General features: G+C 46.7%; 1 protein-coding gene across 7 annotated transcripts in view; it reads right to left on the bottom strand.

Moving 5' to 3' along the window:
- Window positions 1–5,435, bottom strand: part of LOC124021823 (protein MTSS 1-like) — a 50,013-nt gene extending 44,578 nt beyond the window's left edge. For 2 of the 7 annotated variants that reach the window (XM_046336956.1, XM_046336957.1), the window contains exons 1-3: window positions 4,949–5,435; window positions 3,627–3,718; window positions 3,167–3,241 (exon numbers count right to left, since the gene is read on the bottom strand). In XM_046336956.1, coding sequence (XP_046192912.1) covers window positions 3,167–3,241; window positions 3,627–3,718; window positions 4,949–5,397 — 616 coding nt within the window. In that variant the 5' untranslated portion in view covers window positions 5,398–5,435. The remainder of the gene's footprint in view (window positions 1–3,166; window positions 3,242–3,626; window positions 3,719–4,948) is intronic. The other 5 variants (XM_046336955.1, XM_046336958.1, XM_046336952.1 and 2 more) reach the window with 4 other exon arrangements.
- Between the last annotated feature and the right edge of the window lie 16,360 nt (window positions 5,436–21,795).

The following is a 21,795-nucleotide window of genomic DNA, read 5'->3' as shown; positions in this document are numbered from 1 at the left end:
CTCTAGATAGGACATCTAATAACACTGGAAGAAGAAGACCAGGTGCATACTGCTAAATACTGCTCCTCTAGATAGGACATCTAATAACACTGGAACAAGAAGACCAGGTGCATACTGCTAAATACTGCTCCTCTAGATAGGACATCTAATAACACTGGAAGAAGAAGACCAGGTGCATACTGCTAAATACTGCTCCTCTAGATAGGACATCTAATAACACTGGAACAAGAAGACCAGGTGCATACTGCTAAATACTGCTCCTCTAGATAGGACATCTAATAACACTGGAACAAGAAGACCAGGTGCATACTGCTAAATACTGCTCCTCTAGATAGGACATCTAATAATACTGCTAAATACTGCTCCTCTAGATAGGACATCTAATAACACTGGAAGAAGAAGACCAGGTGCATACTGCTAAATACTGCTCCTCTAGATAGGACATCTAATAATACTGCTAAATACTGCTCCTCTAGATAGGACATCTAATAACACTGGAAGAAGAAGACCAGGTGCATACTGCTAAATACTGCTCCTCTAGGTAGGACATCTAATAACACTGGAAGAAGAAGACCAGGTGCATACTGCTAAATACTGCTCCTCTAGGTAGGACATCTAATAACACTGGAACAAGAAGACCAGGTGCATACTGCTAAATACTGCTCCTCTAGGTAGGACATCTAATAACACTGGAAGAAGAAGACCAGGTGCATACTGCTAAATACTGCTCCTCTAGATAGGACATCTAATAACACTGGAAGAAGAAGACCAGGTGCATACTGCTAAATACTGCTCCTCTAGATAGGACATCTAATAACACTGGAAGAAGAAGACCAGGTGCATACTGCTAAATACTGCTCCTCTAGATAGGACATCTAATAACACTGGAACAAGAAGACCAGGTGCATACTGCTAAATACTGCTCCTCTAGGTAGGACATCTAATAACACTGGAAGAAGAAGACCAGGTGCATACTGCTAAATACTGCTCCTCTAGATAGGACATCTAATAACACTGGAACAAGAAGACCAGGTGCATACTGCTAAATACTGCTCCTCTAGATAGGACATCTAATAACACTGGAAGAAGAAGACCAGGTGCATACTGCTAAATACTGCTCCTCTAGATAGGACATCTAATAACACTGGAAGAAGAAGACCAGGTGCATACTGCTAAATACTGCTCCTCTAGATAGGACATCTAATAACACTGGAAGAAGAAGACCAGGTGCATACTGCTAAATACTGCTCCTCTAGGTAGGACATCTAATAACACTGGAACAAGAAGACCAGGTGCATACTGCTAAATACTGCTCCTCTAGGTAGGACATCTAATAACACTGGAAGAAGAAGACCAGGTGCATACTGCTAAATACTGCTCCTCTAGGTAGGACATCTAATAACACTGGAAGAAGAAGACCAGGTGCATACTGCTAAATACTGCTCCTCTAGATAGGACATCTAATAACACTGCTAAATACTGCTCCTCTAGATAGGACATCTAATAACACTGGAACAAGAAGACCAGGTGCATACTGCTAAATACTGCTCCTCTAGGTAGGACATCTAATAACACTGGAAGAAGAAGACCAGGTGCATACTGCTAAATACTGCTCCTCTAGATAGGACATCTAATAACACTGGAAGAAGAAGACCAGGTGCATACTGCTAAATACTGCACCATGGAAATACAACAGCACAGTATTTGAGCTAAAGAAGTTTTTTTTTAAAGTTGAAGTTCACTTTGAAATGCATAGATGTTATGGTGCTTTCAAGACGGCCATTTTGACATTTCAACTGGACTTTAGTCACTCAAGATAACTGACAGCTTGAACAGGAGCTTCCCCCATAGACGCTCTCTCTCTCATCTGTCTATCTGTCTAGACACATATTGAACCTCTTCAATAGCGTCTCTATTTCCTTTCATGGTGCGTGGGCCTGCACAAAGACTGACTGACTGCATATGCTTATTCAATTGGGATGTGCTGTCCTACGAGGAGAAGACACAAACTGATACTCAGAAGTTGAGCAGAGAAACTGTTCCAAATGGCACCCTATTTCCTACGTAGTGCACTTATTTTTGGGCCCTAGCCCTATAGACCCTGGTCTAAAGTAGTGCACTGTATAGGGCACAGGATGCCATTTGGGACACAGACAGTGTCCTGGTTTCAGTATAATGACGGTCAACATGAGCTGACTCTGTTGTTTTCCCTCCTCCGTGTTTCCAGACATCATTTAGACAGATTCCTGTGTACAAGATGATATCTGACCATCCGCGGAGTCTGACAGGGATCAGGAACAAATCAAATCAAATTGATTTATAAAGCCCTTCGTACATCAGCTGATATCTCAAAGTGCTGTACAGAAACCCAGCCTAAAACCCCCAAACAGCAAGCAATGCAGGTGTAGAAGCACGGTGGCTAAGAAAAACTCCCTAGAAAGGCCAGAACCTAGGAAGAGAGAGGAACCAGGCTATGTGGGGTGGCCAGTCCTCTTCTGGCTGTGCCGGGTGGAGATTATAACAGGAACAGTCTTACATAACTTAACCGAAACCATAGCATAGAGTAAAGACCTTCGGTAGGCAAGGATGTTCAACTCAATTTGCATGTCCATTTGCCTAAGCGTACCAAATGTACGTTAGAGATTGACGTTCAGAGATGATAAAGGAACAAAGAGATCTACTATGTATAGTAAATGTTACATAAATATGTACTGTGTTTTATAATGTAGAGTCCCTGAGTAGCCTCATTGACATTCAACTCTATTTCCTTTAGACTACATGGACTGTGTAGGTACGACCTCAAGGGGAAACGACAGCCCATAGAGGTACAGGGTTCACACTATACTTCATATGGCCAAACCCACAGACATTATGTGTATCGGACATATGTTGTAATAATTATATTTCTATGGCACAGCCAGTAGAGAAGGGATAGATAGATAGATAGATACTATAGATAGATAGATAGATAGATAGATAGATAGATAGATAGATAGATAGATAGATAGATAGATAGATAGATAGATAGATAGATAGATAGATAGATAGATAGATAGATAGATAGATTTGATAGATTTGATAGATAGATAGATAGATAGATAGATAGATAGATAGATAGATAGATAGATAGATAGATAGATAGATAGATAGATGATAGATAGAGTACCTTTCTTTGCCTTCTTCTGTAGCTTCAGAGTGTCTAACGACTTCTTCTTGATCTCACTCCGAACTTTCTTGTACTCTGTGGGGGGGGAGGGTGATGATACCTTTAGCATGGTCCTTATCCAGAGTGTTGGTTCCTCTCTATATTATTATATATCTATATGTTATGATGATACCTTTAGCATGGTCCTTATCCAGAGTGTTGGTTCCTCTCTATATTATTATATATCTATATGTTATGATGATACCTTTAGCATGGTCCTTATCCAGAGTGTTGGTTCCTCTCTATATTATTATATATCTATATGTTGTGATGATACCTTTAGCATGGTCCTTATCCAGAGTGTTGGTTCCTCTCTATATTATTATATATCTATATGTTGTGATGATACCTTTAGCATGGTCCTTATCCAGAGTGTTGGTTCCTCTCTATATTATTATATATCTATATGTTGTGATGATACCTTTAGCATGGTCCTTATCCAGAGTGTTGGTTCCTCTCTTCCACTCTTCCATCTGATCCTGTAGAGGGTTGATCATGCAGTCCATGAAAGCCCTGCAGGTCACAGCAATCACAAAGGTGAGAAACATTAGAAATCCAGTATTATTTATTAGGATCTCTCCTTGCCCACCTAAAGGCTAGTCTTTCAGTAGAGAGGGACATAGTGGTGGTGAGGGGGCGGTGCATAGTGGTGGTGAGGGGGCGGGGCATAGTGGTGATGAGGGGGGGGCATAGTGGTGATGGGGGGGGCATAGTGGTGTGATGGGGGGCGGGGCATAGTGGTGATGAGTGGTGGTGGGGGGGGGGGGGCACAGTGGTGGTGAGGGGGGGAGGGGCATACTGGTGATGAGGGGGTGGGGCATAGTGGTGATTAGGGGGTGGGGCATAGTTGATGCTTAGGGGGGGCATAGTGGTGATGAGCTTAGGGGGCGGTAGTGGTGAGGGGTGGGGCATAGTGGTGATGAGGGGGTGGGGCATAGTTGTGCTTAGGGGGGGCGGGCATAGTGGTGATGAGTGGGTGGGGCATAGTGGTGATGAGGGGGCGGGGCATAGTGGTGATGTGAGCCAGACAGCTGAGACTAATATAACACCCTGGACTCTCTGGTCTGGACACATGTTGTCAGAGAGACAGCCAGACAGTGTGTGTTTTTTTCATTTATGTGTGTGTGTGTGTGTGTGTGTGTGTGTGTGTGTGTGTGTGTGTGTGTGTGTGTGTGTGTGTGTGTGTGTGTGTGTGTGTGTGTGTGTGTGTGTGTGTGTGTGTGTGTGTGTGTGTGTAGCTAGGCTAGACCACAGGCACCTAGGTTTACTACAGCACACTGTCACAGCCATGGAGACGCAAGAAGAATTTCTCCAAAATGCCTTGAAGAAATTAGAGATCCCCCTGTGTGTGTGTGTGTGTGTGTGTGTGTGTGTGTGTGTGTGTGTGTGTGTGTGTGTGTGTGTCGTGGACCAGACATGCCCGAGACAGTGGAATGCTGGGAAAGATGAGAATCGGCTGAGCTGGGTGACATTCTACAGATTCATTAGTAATGTCTCACTTTAACGACACTGTTACACACACACACACACACACACACACACACACACACACACACACACACACACACACACACACACACACACACACACACACACACACACACACACACACACACACACACACACACACACACACACACACACACACACACACACTTCTTAATTTCGTTCAAAGTGACATGTATTACAAATCAATGGTAAATGATGGTGTAGTAGTGTCGTTGTAAATGAGAACATCCTTACATTGAAAAGTCTCGGAGTTTGGCCTCGATGCTTCTGTGTCTCATACACATCCTGGTTAGAGCTGAACCAATGTCCCTGGTGCCTCCTGTAACACACAAACAATACATCCTGGTTAGAGCTGAACCAATGTCCCTGGTACCTCCTGTAACACACAAACAATACATCCTGGTTAGAGCTGAACCAATGTCCCTGGTGCCTCCTGTAACACACAAACAATACATCCTGGTTAGAGCTGAACCAATGTCCCTGGTGCCTCCTGTAACACACAAACAATACATCCTGGTTAGAGCTGAACCAATGTCCCTGGTGCCTCCTGTAACACACAAACAATACATCCTGGTTAGAGCTGAACCAATGTCCCTGGTGCCTCCTGTAACACACAAACAATACATCCTGGTTAGAGCTGAACCAATGTCCCTGGTACCTCCTGTAACACACAAACAATACATCCTGGTTAGAGCTGAACCAATGTCCCTGGTACCTCCTGTAACACACAAACAATACATCCTGGTTAGAGCTGAACCAATGTCCCTGGTACCTCCTGTAAACACAAACAATACATCCTGGTTAGAGCTGAACCAATGCCCTGGTACCTCCTGTAACACACAAACAATACATCCTGGTTAGAGCTGAACCAATGTCCCTGGTACCTCCTGTAACACAAACAATACATCCTGGTTAGAGCTGAACCAATGTCCCTGGTGCCTCCTGTAACACACAAACAATACATCCTGGTTAGAGCTGAACCAATGTCCCTGGTACCTCCTGTAACACAAACAATACATCCTGGTTAGAGCTGAACCAATGTCCCTGGTGCCTCCTGTAACACACAAACAATACATCCTGGTTAGAGCTGAACCAATGTCCCTGGTACCTCCTGTAACACAAACAACACATCCTGATTAGAGCTGAACCAATGTCCCTGGTACCTCCTGTAACACAAACAATACATCCTGGTTAGAGCTGAACCAATGTCCCTGGTGCCTCCTGTAACACACAAACAATACATCCTGGTTAGAGCTGAACCAATGTCCCTGGTACCTCCTGTAACACAAACAATACATCCTGGTTAGAGCTGAACCAATGTCCCTGGTACCTCCTGTAACACACAAACAACACATCCTGGTTAGAGCTGAACCAATATCCCTGGTACCTCCTGTAACACAAACAATACATCCTGGTTAGAGCTGAACCAATGTCCCTGGTACCTCCTGTAACACACAAACAATACATCCTGGTTAGAGCTGAACCAATGTTCCCTGGTGCCTCCTGTAAACACAAACAATACATCCTGGTTAGAGCTGAACCAATGTTCCTGGTACCTCCTGTAAACACAAACAATACATCCTGGTTAGAGCTGAACCAATATCCCTGGTACCTCCTGTAACACAAACAATACATCCTGGTTAGAGCTGAACCAATGTCCCTGGTACCTCCTGTAACACACAAACAACACATCCTGGTTAGAGCTGAACCAATATCCCTGGTACCTCCTGTAACACAAACAATACATCCTGGTTAGAGCTGAACCAATGTCCCTGGTGCCTCCTGTAACACACAAACAACACATCCTGGTTAGAGCTGAACCAATGTTCCTGGTACCTCCTGTAAACACAAACAATACATCCTGGTTAGAGCTGAACCAATGTTCCTGGAAACTTCACATAATGATTAACCAAACACAATACATCCTGAGTTAGAGCTGAACCAATGTCCCTGGTCTCCATCAAACACACAAACAATACACCACAACAATATCCCTTACCTCCTGTAACACACAAACACATACATCCTGGTTAGACAACATACAATATCCCTGGTACAACTCCTGTAACACAAACAATACATCCTACAATTAGAAACACAACATACATGAAACATTCAATATACAACATGATTAACAACTACTATATTTTGACAGGAACAGTCATACACAAGTCAATATACACAACATACAATTACACAACATGAGCCCTTCATAAATACATCAAATACATATACACAACATACAATATACACAAACCATACAACATATTAAGAAACACAGAACATGTACAATAGAGGTCTCAGAACACAAACCACACAACATATTAAGAAACACAGACACATGTATCAACTTAGAGGTCTCACATCATTACAAACCACACAACATATTAAGAAACACAGACACATGTATCAACTTAGAGGTCTCAGAACATTACTCATTTCATTTCAGAGAGCTCTGTTCCACATAAATGGCACAAAAAACCCCAACTAAAAGTAGCTTTACCCAACTCTGTGGAGACCGTAGGGGCCTCCAGTGTTATCCAAGCCTGTGACTGGGTTTGGTCATTAACAATGATAGATAAATAGGAGGTTTCTGCATGAGTGCTTTGTAAATAAACACTAGAGAACGCTGCTCTCTCCTTACATACAAAGAGGCCCAACCCACTTTTTGATACAAAACACAACGGTGAGTTCTAGAACCATCACCAGCAGTAATAAACCTAAAGGCCCAATGAGGGAGGGGCCTGGCAATTCAGGATTTTAGGGGCAAGGCCAAATGGCCTTCAAGAGGTGCCAGGGCACCAAGGCTATCTGCTAGGGCACCAAGGCTATCTGCTAGGGCACCAAGGCTATCTGCTAGGGCACCAATGCTATCTGCTAGGGCACCAAGGCTATCTGCTAGGGTACCAAGGCTATCTGCTAGGGCAACAAGGCTATCTGCTAGGGCACCAAGGCTATCTGCTAGGGCACCAAGGCTATCTGCTAGGGCACCAAGGCTATCTGCTAGGGTACCAAGGCTATCTGCTAGGGTACCAAGGCTATCTGCTAGGGTACCAAGGCTATCTGCTAGGGCACCAAGGCTATCTGCTAGGGTACCAAGGCTATCTGCTAGGGCACCAAGGCTATCTGCTAGGGCACCAAGGCTATCTGCTCGGGCACCAAGGGGGCATTACGGCCACACAAGAGGGCATTACGGCCACACAAGTGGGTAATGCCACACAAGGGGGCATTACGGCCACACAAGGGGGCATTACGGCCACACAAGGGGGTAATGCCACACAAGGGGGCATTACGGCCACACAAGGTGGCATTACGGCCACACAAGGTGGCATTACGGCCACACAAGGGGGCATTACGGCCACACAAGGGGGCATTACGGCCACACAAGGGGGCATTACGGCCATGGTTGTCGATCCCACCGGGAAATCCTGTGTTTAGCTGGGTATGTGGTCCATGTATGGGAGAGGAGTAGCAATGAGGTGCCACAACACACTTGTCAAATTCCTCCAGGGGTACCTAGCCTACACAAAGGCCCCTGGTCCCCAAAACACTGAAAGGCCGCCCATGGTCCCCCGCTAAACACTGAAAGACCGCCCATGGTCCCCCCTTAAACACTGAAAGGTCCCAGCAGCTGTACGACCCCCGAGGTCCAGGGACTGTGCTGCAGCGGACGGACACATTGTCTCCCTCACGGGGACGTCCTCTCAGGGTATTGTTCCTGTCTCTCTCTGCCTCATCAACAGGACAGAGCAGCTAGGACAGGACACATTGTCTCCCTCACGGGGACGTCCTCCCAGGGTATTGTTCCTGTCTCTCTCTGCCTCATCAACAGGACAGAGCAGCTAGGACAGGACACATTGTCTCCCTCACGGGGACGTCCTCTCAGGGTATTGTTCCTGTCTCTCTCTGCCTCATCAACAGGACAGAGCAGCTAGGACAGGACACATTGTCTCCCTCACGGGGACGTCCTCTCAGGGTATTGTTCCTGTCTCTCTCTGCCTCATCAACAGGACAGAGCAGCTAGGACAGGACAGGGCCCCTGCTGAACTACAACACCCCATTAACTGAGGCTCTGCAGCCAAACATTGCTGTAACATAGACACTAGAGACACAGACAGGGAACACTACAGCTGCAGTGGTCAGGTCCAGATGTGAATGTGCTTTAGCTTAGTCAACTCCTTTATCGTCTTCAGCTTGGCTAGAGCACACAGGCCTTTAGATCTGGGACCAAGCTAGTAGCTCCCGAGTGGCCCCAGCCCCAGCGCATCTCAGCTAGAGGCACAGCATCTCAGCATCTCAGTACTAGAGGAGTCACTACAGACACCCTGGTTCAGTGGTCTAAGGCACAGCATCTCAGTACTAGAGGAGTCACTACAGACACCCTGGTTCAGCGGTCTAAGGCACAGCATCTCAGTACTAGAGGCGCCACTACAGACACCCTGGTTCGATCCCAGGCTGTATCACAACGGTCTGTGATTGGGAGTCCCATAGGGCACAATTGTCCCAGCGTCGTCCTGTTTGGCCGTCATTGTAGACAAGAATTGGTTCTTAACTGACTCGCCTAGTTAAATAAATGTTCAATTAAAAATGACAAAAATCTAATTTGCATAAAGGTTAATGCCCTACAAGGCAGGTTTCATTTGCTCTTGGCCAGCCTGACAACCTCTATGCCTGGGTTCAAAACGCCAGACCATGCTACCACTGACTAATCTGCTTGGAGATTAATTAGAAATAAAAAGGTCTTTTTACAAATCACTTCCTCTGGTTTAAAGAGCTATTAATGCTTATTAACGCTGCGGGATCCCATGTAGGCTCAACACACAGCCTGGATGAAGGACAGACAGACAGACTGTGTGTGTACAGTTGGTGTTTGTTCCTGTATGTGTTTAGCTGGGCACGTGGTTCATGTCTCCATACCCAGGCCATGGCACCAGAACCCTACAACCAGCTGGGGCCTCCTCTAGACCAGTAAACACTCCCTAGTCAGACGAGAGGCTTGACATTGACTGGCAGGACCATTGTCTGTCCTCAGTGTCCTGCCCAGTGTGAGTGAAGGTCTGTTCTGTTTAACCCTGCATGGAGCAGACTTCTGCTCTACTGTGGAATGAATGAACAGCTCCGCAGGACAGGACTTCAAAACCACTTCCAGAAACTCACTGAGACCTACTGCTTTTGTTGGAGCTTGTATGGTAGTGGGTGGGGGTGGAGGGTGATTGGTTAACAGCTTATAATAACCCCACAATAACCCATCTTAGACCCCTTGAAACAGGGTTGGATCTTAGACCCCTTGATACAGGGGTTGGATCTTAGACCCCTTGAAACAGGGGTTGGATCTTAGACCCCTTGATACAGGGGTTGGATCTTAGACCCCTTGATACAGGGGTTGGTTGGATCTTAGACCCCTTGGGTTGGATCTTAGACCCCTTGATACAGGGGTTGGATTTGGCGGGTTGTGGCCAGAAAATGCAGCTGTGTTTGGGTCTTAGGCCTAACGAATGTCAGGGGCCATTGAGTACTGCAGTAGGGGTTGTGATCGGGTTTGGCGGGATCCCTGTTCTTGTACCATACAGGGGTTGGATCAAGGGGTTTCAGTTCTTTCCAAACATAAAAATAAATGATAGCTAAATGCTAACAAAGGAATTCCATAGTTAGCGGATCTTAGAACTCCCCGGATTGCTAAATGCTAACAAAGTACTAGGGTTGGATCTAAATGCTGACAAGAATTCCCCCCATTTGATACTAATTGGAAGGACAAACAATCCAGCTCATAAAGTTATACAACTATCTCAAAAGGCTACTCACAGTTTACTGAACACACAAAACAATATTAGACAGTAGGGATCTGGATCCAAGGAGGGGATTGGTTGTCTCTGCTTTAACCAATAACCTTGATCTTGCAAGCTAGCCACTTAGCAAACAAACCAAATGCATAGCTGGAGCCCTGGAGGGATTTGGATCTGTTGTGCAGCGCAAGAGAAGTGATCCCTGAAATGATGTTTGCCACTAAATATTTTATAAGGGGTTGGATAAACAAACATACATTTATGTATACAAAAGTATGTGGACACCCAAACTTGCAATACAAGAACTGTTGGAGCTTCATGAAATGGGTTTCCGTATACATGCCTGAGATCACCATCTGCCAACTGTAAAGTTTGGTGGAGCAATGAATCACACTTCACCATCTGCCAACTGTAAAGTTTGGTGGAGGAGGAATAATGGTCTGGGGCTGTTTTTCATGGTTCAGCCCCGGCCCCTTCGTTTCCTGTGGATGGATATAGCATACAATGACAATCTAGATTGTTCTGTGCTTCCAACTTTGTGGCAACTGTTTGGTGAAGGCCCTTTCCTGTTTCAGCATGACAATGCCACCCTGCACAAAGCGAGGTCCATACAGAAATGGTTTGTCGAGATCGTTGTCAGAAGAACTTGACTAATGCTCGTTGCCGAATGGAAGCAAGGAATGTTCCAACATCAGGAAAGTCCCAGAAGAGTGGAGGCACAGCAATGTTCCAACATCTAGTGGAAAGCCTTCCCAGAAGAGTGGAGGCTGTTATAGCAGCAATGTTCCAACATCTAGTGGAAAGCCTTCCCAGAAGAGTGGAGGCTGTTATAGCAGCAATGTTCCAACATCTAGTGGAAAGCCTTCCCAGAAGAGTGGAGGCTGTTATAGCAGCAATGTTCCAACATCTAGTGGAAAACCTTCCCAGAAGAAAGCAGCAATGTTCCAACATCTAGTAGGAAAGCCTTCCCAGAAGAGTGGAGGCTGTTATAGCAGCAATGTTTCAACATCTAGTAGGAAAGCCTTCCCAGAAGAGTGGAGGCTGTTATAGCAGCAATGTTCCAACATCTAGTGGAAAGCCTTCCCAGAAAAAGAGTGGAGGCTGTTATAGCAGCAATGTTCCAACATCTAGTGGAAAGCCTTCCCAGAAGAGAGGAGGCTGTTATAGCAGCAATGTTCCAACATCTAGTGGAAAGCCAATGTTCCAACATCTAGTGGAAAGGAGAGTGGAGTCTGTTATAGAAGCGAAGGGGGGGGGCAACTCCATATTAATGCCCATGATTTTGGAATGATATGCTGGACGATCAGGTGTCCACATACTTTTGATCGTGTAGTGTACCTCGGCATACTGAGGGAAGCCTATTTTAAACACACTGCTACTGTGCTTGTAAAGACTTCAGACAAAACCAGCGGCTTTGACCAACCATGTAATGAAACCCTTTTCATGGTGCTACAGTATAACGCAGTCTGAAACGGTACTGTATGTTTACAGACACTTAAGATGACAGCAGAATACGGAACTGGACAAAGGCAGACTGCAACAGAAGCTCATAGACATCATTCAGTCTCACTTTTATGTTTATAAAATAAGTGACTTTTCTCCTGAGCACTAACTGGACAATGTGTTAAGGTTAATGTAGAGTTAATGTGACAAAATAGTTTCTCTCTGTTATTCTTTATCTTGACGACAAGGAGGTCAGTCTCTAGTCTCATAAGAGCACTCTGTCTGTAACACTGAGTTGTGAACCCTGATTGTTTTCACTCAATCCCTCTCTGTCTCTCACTCCGCCTGAACTAAAACCAGCATCAGAACCCACAACCTCAGCTCCGCCTGAGACACAGTCCACCTCTTGTTCCTGGTTAAAATAAACCTACAGTCGACAGACGGACGGACGGACGGACGGACGGACGGACGGACGGACGGACGGACAGACAGAGAGATGTTTTTATTTGACCCCCTCTCCCTCAGATTGACTAGCTGTTATTTGAGAGGGTGTGGTGGCAGTAGGATATATAACCCTCCCTTTCATATCACACAGTCAGGAACAATAATACAATACAGACATATTGATAGTCCCCCTATGGTGACAGTCATAGTGATACTGTTCCTATGGTGACAGTCATAGTGATACTGTTCCTATGGTGACAGTCATAGTGATACTGTTCCTATGGTGACAGTCATAGTGATACTGTTCCTATGGTGACAGTCATAGTGATACTGTTCCTATGGTGACAGTCATAGTGATACTGTTCCTATGGTGACAGTCATAGTGATACTGTTCCTATGGTGACAGTCATAGTGATACTGTTCCTATAGTGACAGTCATAGTGATACTGTTCCTATAGTGTGCCCTCCTGAACAGGACCCTGGAATAAGGAAGCTGCCCCAGACAGGGAAACCCAACCTGGGTAGGAGCTCTACTGATTGGCTGTTGAGGGGATGATCCACCTCCTCGGGATCTAAAATCTCAGGTTCTTAACACATATGATCCCTTCTTTACATGAGAGGACATGCATTCTGGCAGTCATGCTGGCAGCTCTTCCTGTATAACAAGCCCAACCCAGAGAGAGTCACCATGACAGAAGACTTCGCTCCCTCCGTGGTTGTTCAACATTTCTATCAACAAAACAAACAAGCATGCCATAAAAATAGCTTTCTTTAGTTCTACTGACACGACCACACTGATTCCAGCTTTAGAAGGAACAGAGAGGATCAGAGAGGATCAGAGAGGAACAGAGAGGATCAGAGATAAACAGAGAGGATCAGAGATAAACAGAGAGGAACAGAGAGGATCAGAGAGGATCAGAGAGGAACAGAGAGGAACAGAGAGGATCAGAGAGGATCAGAGATAAACAGAGAGGATCAGAGAGGATCAGAGAGGATCAGAGAGGATCAGAGAGGATCAGAGATGATCAGAGAGGAACAGAGAGGATCAGAGAGGATCAGAGAGGAACAGAGAGGATCAGAGATGATCAGAGAGGATCAGAGATAAACAGAGAGGATCAGAGAGGAACAGAGAGGATCAGAGAGGATCAGAGAGGAACAGAGAGGAACAGAGATAAACAGAGAGGATCAGAGAGGATCAGAGATAAACAGAGAGGAACAGAGAGGGTCAGAGATAAACAGAGAGGATCAGAGATGATCAGAGAGGATCAGAGAGGATCAGAGATGATCAGAGAGGATCAGAGATGATCAGAGAGGATCAGACAGAGAATCAGAGAGGAACAGAGAGGATCAGAGAGGATCAGAGAGGAGAACAGACAGGAACAGAGAGGATCAGAGAGGAACAGAGAGGAACAGAGAGGATCAGAGATGATCAGAGAGGAACAGAGAAGATCAGAGATGATCAGAGATGATCAGAGAGGATCAGAGAGGTGCAGAGAGGATCAGAGATGATCAGAGAGGAACAGAGAGGATCAGAGAGGAACAGAGGGGAAGCAAAGGTAAAAATAGGTTTTTAATTGTGTAGTCTGGTGTTTCTCACAACAGCAGTTGGTTTGAGCCTTTAGCCAAGACAGCAGTGTGGAAGCTGGGCTCTGACCTCTACTATGATTGGCTGGTTCCCTTGGTAGACCGAGGCAGAGTGTGTGTGTGTGTGTGTGTGTGTGTGTGTGTGTGTGTGTGTGTGTGTGTGTGTGTGTGTGTGTGTGTGTGTGTGTGTGTGTGTGTGTGTGTGTGTGTGTGTGTGTGTGTGTGTGTGTGTGTGTGTGTGTGTGTGTGTGTTAGAATGTGGTGGTTCTGCTCTCTTCGAGGGTTGCTCCGGGAGAGAAAACCTTGGCTCCTTTCTGTTTTACCACCAGAGAAACAGATGACAGCCGCTGGTAGGAAACGCACGGTGGCTGGCCTTGATGCTCCCCAGCTGAAATCAGCAGCACTCAGAGGCCGTGCAGAGACATGCCGAGACACCTCTTAGCCATTACATGAGGACATTATGACGCTCCAAAGGAGACGATCCACTGAACTGGACGTTGATGGATTCTATGTACCATCCAATTCACTATCCTAAGTGACTGGTATTGGACTGACACTTCCAATTGTATGAATGAACCGTCCACAACCCTCCCCTCTGTCTGCTCTGTAGTCGACTCTGAGAGACATTGTCCTTCCATTGTCCAGAAACATTACGTCTCCTCCTTCCTCTCATTGGTTGACAGCTGTCAGTGAGGTCCTCTCAAGTGGAGTCAGTGTGGGAGTGGTCAGTTAACAGGTGTATACCAGGGTTAATAGTGGAGTCAGTGTGGGAGGGGTCAGTTAACAGGTGTATACCAGGGTTAATAGTGGAGTCAGTGTGGGAGTGGTCAGTTAACAGGTGTATACCAGGGTTAATAGTGGAGTCTGTGTGGGAGTGGTCAGTTAACAGGTGTATACCAGGGTTAATAGTGGAGTCTGTGTGGGAGGGGTCAGTTAACAGGTGTATACCAGGGTTAATAGTGGAGTCAGTGTGGGAGTGGTCAGTTAACAGGTGTATACCAGGGTTAATAGTGGAGTCAGTGTGGGAGGGGTCAGTTAACAGGTGTATACCAGGGTTAATAGTGGAGTCTGTGTGGGAGGGGTCAGTTAACAGGTGTATACCAGGGTTAATAGTGGAGTCAGTGTGGGAGTGGTCAGTTAACAGGTGTATACCAGGGTTAATAGTGGAGTCTGTGTGGGAGGGGTCAGTTAACAGGTGTATACCAGGGTTAATAGTGGAGTCAGTGTGGGAGGGGTCAGTTAACAGGTGTATACCAGGGTTAATAGTGGAGTCTGTGTGGGAGGGGTCAGTTAACAGGTGTATACCAGGGTTAATAGTGGAGTCAGTGTGGGAGTGGTCAGTTAACAGGTGTATACCAGGGTTAATAGTGGAGTCTGTGTGGGGGGGTCAGTTAACAGGTGTATACCAGGGTTAATAGTGGAGTCAGTGTGGGAGGGTCAGTTAACAGGTGTATACCAGGGTTAATAGTGGAGTCAGTGTGGGAGTGGTCAGTTAACAGGTGTATACCAGGGTTAATAGTGGAGTCAGTGTGGGAGGGGTCAGTTAACAGGTGTATACCAGGGTTAATAGTGGAGTCAGTGTAGGAGGGGTCAGTTAACAGGTGTATACCAGGGTTAATAGTGGAGTCAGTGTGGGAGGGGTCAGTTAACAGGTGTATACCAGGGTTAATAGTGGAGTCAGTGTGGGAGTGGTCAGTTAACAGGTGTATACCAGGGTTAATAGTGGAGTCAGTGTGGGAGGGGTCAGTTAACAGGTGTATACCAGGGTTAATAGTGGAGTCAGTGTGGGAGTGGTCAGTTAACAGGTGTATACCAGGGTTAATAGTGGAGTCAGTGTGGGAGTGGTCAGTTAACAGGTGTATACCAGGGTTAATAGTGGAGTCAGTGTGGGAGTGGTCAGTTAACAGGTGTATACCAGGGTTAATAGTGGAGTCAGTGTGGGAGGGGTCAGTTAACAGGTGTATACCAGGGTTAATAGTGGAGTCAGTGTGGGAGTGGTCAGTTAACAGGTGTATACCAGGGTTAATAGTGGAGTCAGTGTGGGAGGGGTCAGTTAACAGGTGTATACCAGGGTTAATAGTGGAGTCAGTGTGGGAGGGTCAGTTAACAGGTGTATACCAGGGTTAATAGTGGAGTCAGTGTGGGAGGGGTCAGTTAACAGGTGTATACCAGGGTTAATAGTGGAGTCAGTGTGGGAGGGGTCAGTTAACAGGTGTATACCAGGGTTAATAGTGGAGTCAGTGTGGGAGGGTCAGTTAACAGGTGTATACCAGGGTTAATAGTGGAGTCAGTGTGGGAGGGGTCAGTTAACAGGTGTATACCAGGGTTAATAGTAGAGTCAGTGTGGGAGTGGTCAGTGTGGGAGGGGTCAGTTAACAGGTGTATACCAGGGTTAATAGTGGAGTCAGTGTGGGAGTGGTCAGTTAACAGGTGTATAGCAGGGTTAATAGTGGAGTCAGTGTGGCAGGGGTCAGTTAACAGGTGTATACCAGGGTTAATAGTGGAGTCAGTGTGGGAGGGGTCAGTTAACAGGTGTATAGCAGGGTTAATAGTGGAGTCAGTGTGGGAGTGGTCAGTTAACAGGTGTATACCAGGGTTAATAGTGGAGTCAGTGTGGGAGGGGTCAGTTAACAGGTGTATACCAGGGTTAATAGTGGAGTCAGTGTGGGAGGGGTCAGTTAACAGGTGTATACCAGGGTTAATAGTGGAGTCAGTGTGGGAGGGGTCAGTTAACAGGTGTATACCAGGGTTAATAGTGGAGTCAGTGTGGGAGGGGTCAGTTAACAGGTGTATACCAGGGTTAATAGTGGAGTCAGTGTGGGAGTGGTCAGTTAACAGGTGTATACCAGGGTTAATAGTGGAGTCAGTGTGGGAGGGGTCAGTTAACAGGTGTATACCAGGGTTAATAGTGGAGTCAGTGTGGGAGGGGTCAGTTAACAGGTGTATACCAGGGTTAATAGTGGAGTCAGTGTGGGAGTGGTCAGTTAACAGGTGTATACCAGGGTTAATAGTGGAGTCAGTGTGGGAGGGGTCAGTTAACAGGTGTATACCAGGGTTAATAGTGGAGTCAGTGTGGGAGTGGTCAGTTAACAGGTGTATACCAGGGTTAATAGTGGAGTCAGTGTGGGAGGGTCAGTTAACAGGTGTATACCAGGGTTAATAGTGGAGTCAGTGTGGGAGTGGTCAGTTAACAGGTGTATACCAGGGTTAATAGTGGAGTCAGTGTGGGAGTGGTCAGTTAACAGGTGTATACCAGGGTTAATAGTGGAGTCAGTGTGGGAGGGGTCAGTTAACAGGTGTATACCAGGGTTAATAGTGGAGTCAGTGTGGGAGTGGTCAGTTAACAGGTGTATACCAGGGTTAATAGTGGAGTCAGTGTGGGAGGGTCAGTTAACAGGTGTATACCAGGGTTAATAGTGGAGTCAGTGTGGGAGGGGTCAGTTAACAGGTGTATACCAGGGTTAATAGTGGAGTCAGTGTGGGAGTGGTCAGTTAACAGGTGTATACCAGGGTTAATAGTGGAGTCAGTGTGGGAGTGGTCAGTTAACAGGTGTATACCAGGGTTAATAGTGGAGTCAGTGTGGGAGGGGTCAGTTAACAGGTGTATACCAGGGTTAATAGTGGAGTCAGTGTGGGAGTGGTCAGTTAACAGGTGTATACCAGGGTTAATAGTGGAGTCAGTGTGGGAGGGGTCAGTTAACAGGTGTATACCAGGGTTAATAGTGGAGTCAGTGTGGGAGGGGTCAGTTAACAGGTGTATACCAGGGTTAATAGTGGAGTCAGTGTGGGAGTGGTCAGTTAACAGGTGTATACCAGGGTTAATAGTGGAGTCAGTGTGGGAGGGGTCAGTTAACAGGTGTATACCAGGGTTAATAGTGGAGTCAGTGTGGGAGGGGTCAGTTAATAGGTGTATACCAGGGTTAATAGTGGAGTCAGTGTGGGAGTGGTCAGTTAACAGGTGTATACCAGGGTTAATAGTGGAGTCAGTGTGGGAGTGGTCAGTTAACAGGTGTATACCAGGGTTAATAGTGGAGTCAGTGTGGGAGTGGTCAGTTAACAGGTGTATACCAGGGTTAATAGTGGAGTCAGTGTGGGAGTGGTCAGTTAACAGGTGTATACCAGGGTTAATAGTGGAGTCTGTGTGGGAGGGGTCAGTTAACAGGTGTATACCAGGGTTAATAGTGGAGTCAGTGTGGGAGGGGTCAGTTAACAGGTGTATACCAGGGTTAATAGTGGAGTCAGTGTGGGAGTGGTCAGTTAACAGGTGTATACCAGGGTTAATAGTGGAGTCAGTGTGGGAGTGGTCAGTTAACAGGTGTATACCAGGGTTAATAGTGGAGTCAGTGTGGGAGTGGTCAGTTAACAGGTGTATACCAGGGTTAATAGTGGAGTCTGTGTGGGAGGGGTCAGTTAACAGGTGTATACCAGGGTTAATAGTGGAGTCAGTGTGGGAGGGGTCAGTTAACAGGTGTATACCAGGGTTAATAGTGGAGTCAGTGTGGGAGGGATCAGTTAACAGGTGTATACCAGGGTTAATAGTGGAGTCTGTGTGGGAGTGGTCAGTTAACAGGTGTATACCAGGGTTAATAGTGGAGTCAGTGTGGGAGTGGTCAGTTAACAGGTGTATAGCAGGGTTAATAGTGGAGTCAGTGTGGGAGGGGTCAGTTAACAGGTGTATACCAGGGTTAATAGTGGAGTCAGTGTGGGAGGGGTCAGTTAACAGGTGTATACCAGGGTTAATAGTGGAGTCAGTGTGGGAGTGGTCAGTTAACAGGTGTATAGCAGGGTTAATAGCTGGCTAGCTAACACTGTACAGAGAAGAGAACGTCCAGGCCCTGGTCTGCTTCCAGACTGTCTGTCACTGTGAGGCCCCAGCCAGGCCACCTGTCTACTCAGCTCTGAGGAGGAAGATTAGGTTGGGTTGAAGAGTGGAGGTGGGGACAGACTGTCAGCTGGTGCTGATAGATGGAGAGGTGTGCTTCTCACGACTGATGAAAGACACCGACCTGTCGGCCAGCCATGTCAGGCAGTCATTCACCCAGTCAAGTCAGTCAGCCAGCCAGTCAGTCAGTTAGTTAGTCAGCCAGACAGTCAGTCAGCCAGTCAGTCAGTCAGGCAGTCATTCAGCCAGTCAGCCAGACAGTCAGGCAGTCATTCAGCCAGTCAGCCAGACAGTCAGTCAGCCAGTCAGTCAGGCAGTCATTCACCCAGTCAGTCAGCCAGTCAGCCAGACAGTCAGTCTGTCAGGCAGTCATTCACCCAGTCAGTCAGCCAGACAGTCAGTCAGCCAGTCAGTCAGACAGTCATTCACCCAGTCAGTCAGCTAGACAGTCAGTCAGCCAGTCAGTCAGGTAGTCATTCACCCAGTCATTCAGCCAGTCAGCCAGTCAGTCAGCCAGTCAGTCAGTCAGGCAGTCATTCACCCAGTCAGTCAGCTAGACAGTCAGTCAGCCAGTCAGTCAGGCAGTCATTCACCCAGTCAGTCAGCCAGTCAGTCAGGTAGTCATTCACCCAGTCATTCAGCCAGTCAGTCAGTCAGTCAGCCAGTCAGCCAGTCAGCCAGTCAGCCAGTCAGCCAGTCAGTCAGCCAGTCAGTCAGGTAGTCATTCACCCAGTCATTCAGCCAGTCAGCCAGTCAGTCAGCCAGTCAGTCAGTCAGGCAGTCATTCACCCAGTCAGTCAGCCAGCCGGGGCCACCGTGGGGAATGTCCCTTCCTTTCATCATCATCATCATACCGCAGACCTGGGTTCAAATACTATTTGAAAGTATGTCTAACACTTAAGCTGGGTATCATTGAGCTTGTCTTGGTGAAATGGAATCAGTCGAATATTGACAAAACCCACAAACCATCTGACACTCCAGACAGGCTAAAGAAAACGGTTAAAGTATTTTGAAATATTTCAAAATGACTTGAACCCAGGTGTGGCCTACACTTCCTCTTTTAGCTGTCAGCTTCCAGTCGCCTGTCTTCAGGGACTCATTCATTATTACCAGAGCGGCTGGTCCTGTTCTCTCTGTGTGTGTGTGTGTGTGTGTGTGTGTGTGTGTGTGTGTGTGTGTGTGTGTGTGTGTGTGTGTGTGTGTGTGTGTGTGTGTGTGTGTGTGTGTGTGTGTGTGTGTGTGTGTGTGTGTGTGTGTGTGTGTGTGTGTGTGTGTGTGTGTGTGTACTTTTGTTTCAAAGTAGATTTGTGTCAGACTACCCACAGTCACTTTGTGTCAGACTACCAACAGTCACTCTGTGTCAGACTACCAACAGTCACTCTGTGTCAGACTACCAACAGTCACTCTGTGTCAGACTACCAACAGTCACTCTGTGTCAGACTACCAACAGTCACTCTGTGTCAGACTACCAACAGTCACTCTGTGTCAGACTACCAACAGTCACTCTGTGTCAGACTACCAACAGTCACTCTGTGTCAGACTACCAACAGTCACTCTGTGTCAGACTACCAACAGTCACTCTGTGTCAGACTACCAACAGTCACTCTGTGTCAGACTACCAACAGTCACTCTGTGTCAGACTACCAACAGTCACTCTGTGTCAGACTACCAACAGTCACTCTGTGTCAGACTACCAACAGTCACTCTGTGTCAGACTACCAACAGTCACTCTGTGTCAGACTACCAACAGTCACTCTCACATCTCTGTGTCAGACTACCAACAGTCACTCTGTGTCAGACTACCAACAGTCACTCTGTGTCAGACTACCAACAGTCACTCTGTGTCAGACTACCAACAGTCACTCTGTGTCAGACTACCAACAGTCACTCTGTGTCAGACTACCAACAGTCACTCTGTGTCAGACTACCCACAGTCACTCTGTGTCAGACTACCAACAGTCACTCTGTGTCAGACTACCAACAGTCACTCTGTGTCAGACTACCAACAGTCACTCTGTGTCAGACTACCAACAGTCACTCTGTGTCAGACTACCAACAGTCACTCTGTGTCAGACTACCCACAGTCACTCTGTGTCAGACTACCAACAGTCACTCTGTGTCAGACTACCAACAGTCACTCTGTGTCAGACTACCAACAGTCACTCTGTGTCAGACTACCAACAGTCACTCTGTGTCAGACTACCAACAGTCACTCTGTGTCAGACTACCAACAGTCACTCTGTGTCAGACTACCAACAGTCACTCTGTGTCAGACTACCAACAGTCACTCTGTGTCAGACTACCAACAGTCACTCTGTGTCAGACTACCAACAGTCACTCTGTGTCAGACTACCAACAGTCACTCTGTGTCAGACTACCAACAGTCACTCTGTGTCAGACTACCAACAGTCACTCTGTGTCAGACTACCAACAGTCACTCTGTGTCAGACTACCAACAGTCACTCTGTGTCAGACTACCAACAGTCACTCTGTGTCAGACTACCAACAGTCACTCTGTGTCAGACTACCAACAGTCACTCTGTGTCAGACTACCAACAGTCACTCTGTGTCAGACTACCAACAGTCACTCTGTGTCAGACTACCAACAGTCACTCTGTGTCAGACTACCAACAGTCACTCTGTGTCAGACTACCACAGTCAGTCTTTGTGTCAGACTACCAACAGTCACTCTGTGTCAGACTACCAACAGTCACTCTGTGTCAGACTACCAACAGTCACTCTGTGTCAGACTACCAACAGTCACTCTGTGTCAGACTACCAACAGTCACTCTGTGTCAGACTACCAACAGTCACTCTGTGTCAGACTACCAACAGTCACTCTGTGTCAGACTACCAACAGTCACTCTGTGTCAGACTACCAACAGTCACTCTGTGTCAGACTACCAACAGTCACTCTGTGTCAGACTACCAACAGTCACTCTGTG

This window comes from Oncorhynchus gorbuscha, unplaced genomic scaffold, assembly GCF_021184085.1.
Source record: "Oncorhynchus gorbuscha isolate QuinsamMale2020 ecotype Even-year unplaced genomic scaffold, OgorEven_v1.0 Un_scaffold_1229, whole genome shotgun sequence".
In the NCBI taxonomy this organism is placed as follows: domain Eukaryota; kingdom Metazoa; phylum Chordata; class Actinopteri; order Salmoniformes; family Salmonidae; genus Oncorhynchus; species Oncorhynchus gorbuscha.
Note: the sequence above shows the minus strand (reverse complement) of the source record. Positions and strands in the feature narration are given on the sequence as shown.